Source organism: Arvicanthis niloticus, chromosome 17 (assembly GCF_011762505.2).
Source record: "Arvicanthis niloticus isolate mArvNil1 chromosome 17, mArvNil1.pat.X, whole genome shotgun sequence".
Classification (NCBI taxonomy): Eukaryota; Metazoa; Chordata; class Mammalia; order Rodentia; family Muridae; genus Arvicanthis; species Arvicanthis niloticus.
In genome coordinates, this window is record NC_047674.1 from 13,475,360 (window position 1) to 13,486,414 (window position 11,055).

The 11,055-nt window shown below is 48.9% G+C and overlaps 1 protein-coding gene across 1 annotated transcript in view; it reads right to left on the reverse strand.

Annotated features, from left to right (window-relative positions):
- The window catches only part of Twist2 (twist family bHLH transcription factor 2), a 45,745-nt gene extending 36,974 nt beyond the window's left edge, over positions 1 to 8,771 (reverse strand). Inside the window, exon 1 of the mRNA XM_034522050.2 lies at positions 8,035 to 8,771. Within this exon, the coding sequence (XP_034377941.1) occupies positions 8,070 to 8,552 (483 nt within the window). The 5' untranslated portion in view covers positions 8,553 to 8,771 and the 3' untranslated portion in view covers positions 8,035 to 8,069. The remainder of the gene's footprint in view (positions 1 to 8,034) is intronic.
- Positions 8,772 to 11,055: the final 2,284 nt, after the last annotated feature.

An 11,055-nucleotide genomic window follows, 5' to 3' on the forward strand; every position in this document is an offset into this window, starting at 1 on the left:
CTCCCAGCCTTGCAGAGTGGTCTGCCCTGGTCCAGCCTGGGCTCATGGGACTGATGAGGCTTTGTGGTGCTATTGTTCTGTGAAGGCAGGCGGGGCAGGCTTGTTCTCATAGAACTCGTCTGAATCTCACTGGTTCACAACCTTCCTGGTACTGAGACCCTTTAATACCATTCTTTCAGTTGTGCTGAGCTCCAACCAAAAAATTATTTTATTGCTGCTTCATAACTGCAATTTGCTACTGATATGAATTGTAACGCAAATATCCGACATACAGGATATCTGATATGCAATGCCTATGAAAGCGTTGGGGGTCGAGGCCCACGGGTTGAGAACTTCTGCTCTGAGGGGTTCTGGGCTGAAAAGAGGTGCTGTGGGCAGCAGTGGAGCGGAGCCCACACAGCTTGAAGTCTTCTGCTTCTGGACTAGAACTCCCAAGTCCCTTCTGTGCCCTCCGTAAAAATCTGAGCACTTTTCCTATCTTCTATCTCAATGTTCTCTTACTTTGTCCGTCTTGAGAAAGCAGACTTTTTCCTGTTACAAATCGTAATCGGCACACTAATGAATCTAAGGTTCCCAGAGACACACGATGAAGTGAAATTGTCCCATATGGAAATGACACGAAACTTCTCACTTTTAAAGTACAGTACACAGAGAGAGTACGTGAGACAGGCTGAGGGTGTCACCAAAAGGATCCTGTTCCACTGGCTCTTTAGAGAAGACCCTCCATCCTCAGAAGACAGTTCAGAGGCAGCCCTGATGTCTGCTGTAATTTGCCATCTGGAGAAACACCCCAAAGTCCCTGCTGCCCTTATAGTCCAGCTTGCTTATACGGCATGGGTGGGCCCTTGGCTGCACAGAGGCAATCAACCCCATAACTCAGCTCTACTTGAGGGAGCTACCTGCTCTGCCACACCCTCGTGCAGGGCCTTGGCTAGTCCGCTGCTGCAGTTTGGGGATATAAGCAAGTCATCCTGGAAGAGACAAATCCACAAAATAGGATATTTCTAGGCTCTTATAACACAGACATTGACATCTGACTGGGACTGTTTTATTTTACTATTAATAGTAATAATATTAATAACAGCAGCAGGAACAATAACAACAAAAAACAAAAGCAGCAGCCAGCTAAGGAGAGGGGTCTCCAAGCACACATGTGGGTCTGGGTGAGCACACTGGGTGGGTCACAGAACACAGAACTCTCAGGACTCTGGGATAACAGGATCCTCCCAGAAGGTGTGTTTACCCCTTAAACATGGCCTTGTCACCCTAGTGAACACAAGGTCAGCCTTTGAGATCTTCTTCCATTGCCTTTGTATGGGAAACCTCACTGGGACTTGTGGAAATCATTTTTACAAAGATGACGTCATAGCTAAAGAGTCAACAGGTGCACCAGGTCTGAGGAGGAAGACAGAATTTCCAGAGGTAGGAATGGTCACAGCAGAAAGGCTTGGTGACCAGATTCTTTACTGGAAGGTTCCTAGCTCCCTGTACCAACAGAAGCAGGTCCACTTGAGGAGGAGCATCCTGGTGGCCTGGCCTGCGCCAATAAATTGCAATAGTTAGAAACCAGCGTATGTCCAAGTCTGTGATTCATAATTAATTGATTTCAGGAAAAGCAATCAATCCCCAATGAAGAAGTCACTCGCATATCAATCCAAGCAAAGCAACAGAGGCATGCGATGCTCAAACCAAAACCAAAACCAAAACCAAAACAATCAAACAAAAAACCATACCTTCCCACTCGTTTCCCTCGCACTTGCACTTTGCAGACATTTAGGCATTGTTCACAGAAAAATAGTAACAATGTTTTTTTTTTTTTTTTTTATCAAGACAGGCAATCTCTTTAAGAGTAAGATTAAAAGTTTGCACGAGTTTCTGGAAAGTGCTGCAGTCAGCGTAGTTTGCCAAGCCTGCCAGTGCCCTGACCTGATTCACTAGGGGCACCCACCCCTCTTTACCCCTGGGGTGAAAGTCTGAGAAGGATCACTGACACTTTTACCCTCCAGGTAAAAAGATTGTTGAGTTCTGATCTCTCTGAATCAGTCCACGTACAAACCTGAGAGGGACAACGGGAACATTCATCTCTAGAATAGATGGAAAGAAAATGCTGGCTGCTACATTTCTGTGCAGGGAGTGTTAACTCTTGAGTGGATCACACAAAGGAACCCGCGAGGCAGTGGAGCGCCCTTGTCAGCTGCAGGCTATTTCTTCTACAGAGTCTGTTTATTTTATAAGGCAGCCCTTTCCTGCTGTCCAAGCAATGAAAACTCTCTGACCTTCTGAACAGGGGTTACAGAAAGGCTGTGTATGGGGGTTCTGGAAAGATGGCTCTGGGGTTAAGAGCACTGGCTGCTCTTCCAGAGGACCCAGGTTTGAGTCCTTGCACCTACATGGTGGTTCACAACCATCTGTAACTCTAGTTCCAGGGGATCTAATGCCCTCTTCTGGCCTCCACAGGCACCAGGAGCACACACAGTACATAAACATACTGACATATATGTTAGCAAATATCCAACACACATAAAATAAAAATAGAATTATTTTAAAAGGCAAGAAGGCTGGATGGCACTTGTCTGTGCAACAGTGGCAAATGGGACACACAGTAAAAGCATGGGCCTGCCTTCTTTCTGAGCCGGGAAGGCAGCAGTGGGATGGAGCCCTGCCCTCTCTCTAACAGCTGGCTAGAGCGGCCTTCACTGACCCCCCCGAACCTCTGCGTTCAGTCACACCACCAAACTCAACCACAGGGAGGATGTTTGGTCACAAAGGGTTACTGAAAGTCAATGTTTCCTTCAAACCCACCCCCCTCCCAGTCACACTCCAGATAAGCAGAAACACAGATAAACTTCAGAACAGCTGCCCCCCCCCCACACACACACACAATGTGCCGTCAGTGAACAAGCTCTTTGGGCAGAGAGTGAACTGGACAGGAGAATTTAAAATCACTGCCCATGTTATGCTCAGCGTTCAACCCTGTCCTTCCTCAAAGTGGCAGAAAACTGAACCACAGAGTTTGAGGGCTCAATCAGGTCAAAGAGGCTTTTCCTGAGACCCCCAGAGATGAAGTCACAGTTCTCAAGAGGCAGAGGCTGGGTTGTCCCAATCTCCGCTGGGTCACATGACAAAGGGAAGCTAAGAGAAGCTTCATAGACAGGGTAGCCGAGGTCTCCCGCTGTCTTGTCTCATTCATAAACACAGGACCTTGACAAGACTCTGAGCAAGAGTTAAGGACAATAACAAAACATTCCAAGCTGCTGAAACACTGTTGAAAATAACTGTTTTCAAGGAGTGCTGAAGACTTCCTTCATGTTGGGGTAAAGTCACATGCCAGCCTCTCCAGCTCTAGATCCAAGGCTCCCTTTGATGTGACAACCATCAGTAATCACTGACTGGGGGAGGAAAAATATTCCACTGTGCCTCAGTTTACATCAGCATGAAAATTACAGCCTTAACTTCACATTCTTGTCCCAAATAAACACTCAATTAAGGTGTAGTTTAACATAACTAAATCACAGAACAGGGTCACAGAATGTGTTCTGAAGACAAAGTTCATGATCTGAGATCTCATCCCATATCTCTGACTCTGTCTCTGTCTATCTCTCTCTCTGTCTCTCTCTCTCTCACACACACACACACTGTAACTTTAATATTTATATTACTTCAAACCATCCTTTAGAATTATGTGTAACTTTGATGAAAGCCAATACAGTATTAACATCCTCAAAAGTAGATGCATGCCCCTTTCAGATAAGAATATCTGTGACTCCATTTGCAAAGTTCTTTCTCTGTTAGTCTGGAGGTCAACTCCTGTTGGAATCAATGTTCAGTGTCAAGTTTCTGGGACACCACTGTTTTCTTGGGAACTTCTAATTGATTATATCTATAGCAAGACTTCACATTCTAAGTAGAAGTACAATAACACAAATGAGGAAAACTCTAGACTGCCATGCAGATTTTTGATTTTAGTTTATTATTCAGATAAAACAGTAATAGTTTCTTCTGAAGTTGTCCCATTTAAATACAGACTAATTCTTATAGAATATGTTTAATTTTTTTTTTATTGTGAAGGGGAGGGGATGGGGATGGAGATGAAATGCTTGAAAGAAAGTGTCTTTGTGAAACACTTTCCAATGTGTGGAAGATGATTATATTCCAATAAATACTTTAAAAATTTAACTGAGAGATAATTTTAATTTTTCAAGAAGGTTCTGTGGTTTTACTCATTTCTCCTAAGGATGGCATCTTTCCAAAATCTAAAACTTCGTAGCCCCTACTCTGTCTTCAGGTGTTAACATTTTATTCCTGCATGTGCATGTTGTGTGTGTGTGTGTGTGTGTATCTGTGTGTGTGTGCATTCCGTTCCTTTCAGTTTTACCACATGTGTAGGCTCAGGTGACCAGGCACAATACCATTTGAAACAGTTTCTGACTGTTTAGTTTCATCTTGGCTTTGGAAAACAGCCATCTGTGCGTCTTAGATCCTGTTCCTTCTATAATCAGGCTCTGCTTCATGGCCACAGTAACTTACCCACCTCTTTGAATTTTACAGTCCCCTTCGTGAACTCACTGCTGGTGGAGAGCTTTGCTTTCTGTAGCACACTTCTGCCTTCCCAAGAAAAGATGCAAACATACACAGACATTCCTACCCCTTTCACAGGGCTCTTAAAGACACCAGAGAGAACAGAGGGATGCAGACACTAACCTGAAAACTGCTCCAGAAGTGCAGCCTTTAAACCTGGCTTATTTAAATATTTTTAAAGTCCGTATTTAAACTCCAGTTATGAGTTACAGTGCCCTGTGCACAAAGAGTGGACCTCATGATTTCTTTGCCAGGCAAAATTAGCCCCGCATCTGTGCCTTCTATTCAGGACGCAGTGAGTGAGCCCGGTGGAAACTCAATGCTTCCAGGCTTACAACCTGCTTGAAAGAGAGCCATTTTCAGACAACCTCAGTAAAGGACATTTCAGATGACCCCAGAAAACCACTCCAGCCACCACGCCAGCAGATGGGAGGCAGGAAAACACTGCTGATCTTTAGGAGGACGGCTCCCGCCAGCAGCTCTTACTATAGGACGTTCTGTAAGACCATCACATGTGTACCTCACGTACCTCAGCTGTTCAGTCCAGTCTATTCAACAAACAAAAGCTCCTCCGGGATTGTGCATTTCCATTTCTCCCCAGGAGAGTTTTGAGACTAACTAACACCCCGGATGTAGCAAACACCTCCATGAAGCAAGCTTCCAGGGGAGAAGAGAGGCTGACGTGGAATGGAAGGTAGGGGAGACACATACTCTGTCTATAGGAACCAAAAGTGCTTGGAAGGAAAGAGAAAAGGAAAGGAAAGTTCAGTTGTTGGAGATGAAACCTTGTTGAAAAGCCGTGCAGAGTCAGCAGAACGGGAGACGATGCCGCCTTCAACCATGACCAAGACGGCAAAAATAAATAGTGGATGAGAAATGGCTGCCTTTCTCTGTTCTGGACCAGGTGACAGTGACCCTGCTAAGAAGGCTTCCATGTCTCACAAACACACTGGACCCCTTCTGAGGCTTCTTTCAGTTATTTGAGTCCTGCTGGCTGGGAAGGCCCCTGATACTTAGTCTAGTTGAGTTTTTGAACACCCAGCCAAGGGTGGAGAGGATAAACTTTAATGTAAGCTGGACTCCATGGGCCAGGCCCTGTTTCTCTCCACAGTCAAGGATGATTTAAGCTTTGTGTCGTTAGTAAAGATATGTCACAATAGACATTAAAAGTATATACAGTTCACTGAAATGTCTAGGTTCCTCTCCCTCCAGGCCTGTAATGAATGTTCCTTGGAAATGTTACAGAGAAATAACCAATTACAATTAGCAACATTTCTAGGAGATTCAAGTAATGACAATTGTATTTATGCTCCTTAAGAGGGACTGGTTAAGAATCAGAACATAAAGGTGTTCATTAACACAACCTTAACAAATCAGACGAAGGCAGGTCCAACATCAGTGAATGCGTCAAAGGTGGACACCTTCCCTTGGAAAGAGTCCTCTGTGTGGCCAGGCATCAGTTAAGCCAACCAGCCAATGTATTATTTGAAAGTAAACAGGCCTGCATCTTGCTTTCCAACCCAATGTGTTATCTGATAGTTTAATGCCTTTTTGTCCAAATAAGCTCTTAACATTTTTCATTTGTTTATTACAGATATTGCATTTTTGGATTTTAAAACATATTTGATTGCAAACCTTGATTGAGTCAACATTGTGTAAGAGAGCAATTATCTTAAAATGAATTTTAAGTGCCCCTGCTAAATCCTCGCATCAGGGTAGGATCTCCTGGTGTTGGCTTTCAATAATTTTTAGAAGGACTATCTTAACGATAGTTCTGTTGACATTTTCCTTAAACAAATTCTATGTGTGTGTATAAAAAAAGATGGTGCGTTTCATCTGCCTCCTCAGGCGTGTTGTAAACCATGGTGGTAAGAAGGGTGAGTGGAACTAACTAATGGACACTCATAATTTAGGCAGCGAAAAACAGAATTAATGTATTATCCCTCTGTAGCTTCGAGTACTTTGCCAACCCAAACTTTCTTTCCTAGAGAAATACGTGATTGAGACAATTCCCATCTGTTTTTTGACAAACACAGGGGAAGATTCCCACAAGTGACTCTGTTAAACACTCTTCTTAAAAACTATAAAATAGTTGTCATGGGGGGGGCAGTTATTTCATGAAAACAGTTTTCGATGACAGAAATCAAAGATTTTTTTAAAAAGAAAGAAAGAAGGGGGGGGGGGAAGAAAGGGAAGAAAGGAAGCCCACTGTATGAGACCAGCATTTTGTAGCCACAGCGGCAACTTTCAAGGTATTATAAAATAATAAAACCATAAATAGATGTTTGGGACAATGGCTAGTCAAATTAATCCAAATTCTTTCTGTGTAACGCGGAGATTTTCATTAAAAAAAAAAAACTCACAAGATGTGTAAAAAAACTAAAATTAAGTGGGAAGACTTTTCTACACCGCACTCCCCTTGACGATCGAAGCAAGGCCTCAGACCACAGAGCCTGCAGCCTTGCCTGGAGGATACTGCCCTTGGGACCGCCTAAGGATTTGAAAGGTGTCTGCAAATCAGCGGGTGCAGGGCATTCTAAATACTCTGGTAGAGAGAAACACCCGGTCCAGTGCTCAGCTATGTTGAGGCGCCTTCTTTCCAGGCAAGGCCCTGCTCGCGCTGCTTCTTCATCTACATCCACTCCACACTCAGACCTGTTACCTAGCCTGGATCGCTTGCTTGCCTTGCTAGCCTCTGTGTCGTTCCAAGTTCAAGAATGGTGATACACTAAGCACACAACTCTAAATACGATCCACCTGCGTGCTGGCAGCCAGAGACTCCAAGCCTTTACATCCACCCAGGCCTGGGCGCTTGAGGGTTCCATACATTAGGGGCGACAGGGTCTACTGCACTCCTGGCGCCCAGCGATTTGCTCCTCAGAACTGTGAACCTGGAGCCCCAGCGCTGAACAGAAACCTCTCTGTCGCGCCACTGGTCAGCATCATTGTACCTACTGAGCCGGCTAGGGCCCGAAAGCCGTAGCATCCAAGGCGCGGGCCGGAACTGCAATCAGAAAGAGCAGATTGTCTGCACCACGCGTGGACTTTTCGGCTCCACAGAACGAGCGCGAAGCAACAGGTCAGCCACAACCCAGCGAGCATCGCATCTCCTGGTCTAAATAGAAGACGTTTTGACAACCGCTCCCCACAGGGTCACCCACAGATACCCATTCACCAAGAATGGAAAATGTGACCATTTGTCCAATAAGTGTGTTTGGACACTGCTAGAGAGCCACAAGCTCAAGTTCCGAACTGATACCCCTGGCAAAAGCCCTCAGGCGTGCCCCTTGGGTAGGCGAGTTTTCTCTTGTTCCGCTAACCCTTCCCTGCAGGGTGAGGAACCTCACCCCATCCCTGTGCAACTGGTTGTCTGAGGAACCTCCAGGAGGAAAGATACCCTGACCCGTCCGCCCGCCCACCCCTGCGTCGTGGGTGCCCATCACAGGCAGCACCTACCCTGGCGTGCGGCTCCGAAGGTGGGTGGCGCGGCGCTAGTGGGAGGCGGACATGGACCACGCGCCCTCCATGCGCCACACGGAGAAGGCGTAGCTGAGACGCTCGTGAGCCACGTAGCTGCAGCTGGTCATCTTATTGTCCATCTCGTCGCTCTGGAGAACCTGGTAGAGGAAGTCTATGTACCTGGCGGCCAGCTTGAGCGTCTGGATCTTGCTGAGCTTGTCAGAGGGGAGCGTGGGGATGATCTTGCGCAGCGCGGCGAAGGCCTCGTTGAGCGACTGGGTGCGCTGGCGCTCGCGCACGTTGGCCAGGATGCGCTGGCTCTGCAGCTCCTCGAAGGACTGCGCGCTCGGGCTGCCCTTCTTGCCGCGCTTGCCCGGGGTCGGGCTGCCATCTTCGCTCGATTTCTTGCTGTAGCGCCGCTTCCGGCCGAAGCGCTTGGGCTGCCGCTCCAGCTCTTCCTCGCTGGTGCCCAGACTGTCCACGGGGGACACCGGCGAGCTGGAGCCCTCCTCCATGGCGCCCGCCCGGCGCGCGTGGGGCTGGGGGGCGCCGAGCGCACGCCACTGGCCAAGCCCGCGGCCGCGGAGCACAGGCTCCCGAGTCGCTCGCAAAGGCTCTGATTTCGAGGCCGGCTTGTGCAAAACCGAGGTCTCCGGGAGAGGAAGTTATTCTAACTTTTTTGGAAACTCTATCCCGGCTGGGTTGCTAAATAGCTGTCAGGAGCGAGGGCGGCGCGCTGATTGGCCACCGTGGCCAGGGGCAGGACAAGTTCTGGGGCCTTCGCTGGCCGCCCCCGCCACCCCCACCCCCCCGGGGCGGCACTTTCAGTTTTGTCTCCTCTTTTTTCGGCCCTGACTTTGGCCGGCATCTCGGAGGCCAGGTCCGTGAGCGCAGCCTGCGCTCCGACCCGAGGCGAGGTGCTGACCCCTAGGTTCAATGGTGCCTGCCTTTGTCTGAGGCTCCTGGAGCGGATTTGGCCCTGCCAGGGTGCAGGGTCTCTGCGAGGGGTGGAGGAGGCGAGTCAAACCCAGATGTGCGGACCAAGGACACAGCTGGGAGCCTCTTGGGATGCGCACTGAGACCTCGGCGTCTGCAACGCGATCCTGGCCGCAGTGAGTGGAGCTGTGCAGACAGAGTGCCACGACCCGACCCGGGGCAGAGCAGGTACTCGCCTGTTGGCACAGATGTCCACTCCCACGATCTCGCCTCTTGGATCCATAGAGACACCGCTCTGCTCGGGCCAGAATGCGAGTTGGGGATCCTTTTTCAATCCCGATTTTCTGGGGTTCCTCAGCGTGGACACGTTTTCAGAACCTGCCCCCTAAATGCTTTCTAGCTTAGGTACCACAGCGAGCCTCTGCGGGAGCGCCCATGTGCCCGCCATGCCTGCCTACCTGCCCTGCCCTGAGGGCTGGATCCCGGCTTGGGGTTCAGCCTTAGCCTCTACTCTGTTTCGTTTGCAGGCGGGTGGTGTGCCCAGAACACTGAGACTAGAAGAGGCTGGACCGGTCTGAAGTCCCCTGCCCTGGGCACTGATGGGCAGGGCAGGTCTCAAGGTTGCAGAACATTGGTCCAGGCCTTGGTGAACAGACATCACGGACTCCAGCCCTTTGCCATCTGGACTCTGAGCGCAGAGCGCCAGCGCGTTTGAAGTGTTTGGGGTCTCTTTGTTCGCCAGGCCGCTCTAGCTGGGGCCTGGAGGTGGTTTACAGCTTCCTTGCCTTTGAACCTATTCCCAGGTGACCCGGGCTCAACTAGGCCAGGCTTGAGCCTGGCTGTCAGAGAAGCCCTGTGATCAAGGGCTGACTAGGTCTTATTGAAGTTGAACCTGAGGCCAGAGACTGCTCAGCCTCAGCCTCTCCTGGGGGCAGTGGGGAGGGCTCCGATGTGGGGCCCGAGGGTTGAGACCACTGTCTAGGGAGCTGGAAGGGCTTTGTATACCACTTCTGGCCCCCCTCGCCAAAGGTCTGTGTTCTCCACATTTGGGGACTTTCAACACCCACCGCTGCAACAATGCTCTGTGGAGAGCAGGCCCACTCACAGAGGACTGGCACAGTACTACATGCTCCTTAGACATCCTCAGGCTTCAGAAGGATAGTTAAAGATCTCTTCCAGTCACAGTGCTCATCGCCAGGCTGACTTGCCTTTCGGGAAGCCCACATTTTATCCAGTGCCCCAAAGTAACTTTCCTTCATCTTTTAAAAATTCAAGATTACTTTCAGGAGCAAAAGAAAGCACACAGATCCCAGCTTCCTGCCTGCCTGGGACGGCCTTTTCTGGGACTTCCGGGTGGAAGGCGGAGGGTGCAGGCATGCTGGGTCACTTTTATCACCCTGTATCACTCGGGGTGAGGAGTCTCCTGACCTGGACCTCCTTTAAAGTCCGTCCTCAATAAATAAATCAGGTGATACCGTCCTCCCTCTATAACCAAAGGGTATTTTTTCAACAGAAGCCTTCTGGTACCCAGCCCAGCCCCCTCCCTCCTTCTTGTATCTGTGTTTCCCTTTCTCACTGTCTTCTCTCCCCCTCCTCCCTTCCTCCACCAGGCAGAGGTCATAGTTGAGAAGGAAAGGAAAACAGCCCAGCCAAGAAGCCTGGTAGGTCTCAAGCTGCCCAGGCTCTGTTCAGCCAGAGGATGGGGGTGGGGACATTGCATGGAACACAGAGCGGCCACTCAGGATGGGGGCTCCCCTTTACTTAAGACAGTGGTTCTCAGCCTTCCTAATGCTTCGACCCTTTAATACAGATCCCCATGTTTTGGTGACCCCCCCCCCCAACCCCAACCACACAATTATTTCATTGCTACTTTGTAACTGTAGTTTTTCTACGGTTATGAATAGTAATATAAGTATCTGATATACAGGATATTTGCTATGTGGCCCCCCCCAAAGGGGGTCAAGACCCACAGGTTGAGAACCAATGACCTAGGCACTAGCATTGAAGATTTCACCCGAGGCCACAGTAGCAAGCCAACTGTGGATTTCCAGGCAGCAGCTCACTTAGGTCTTTGCTCTTCTT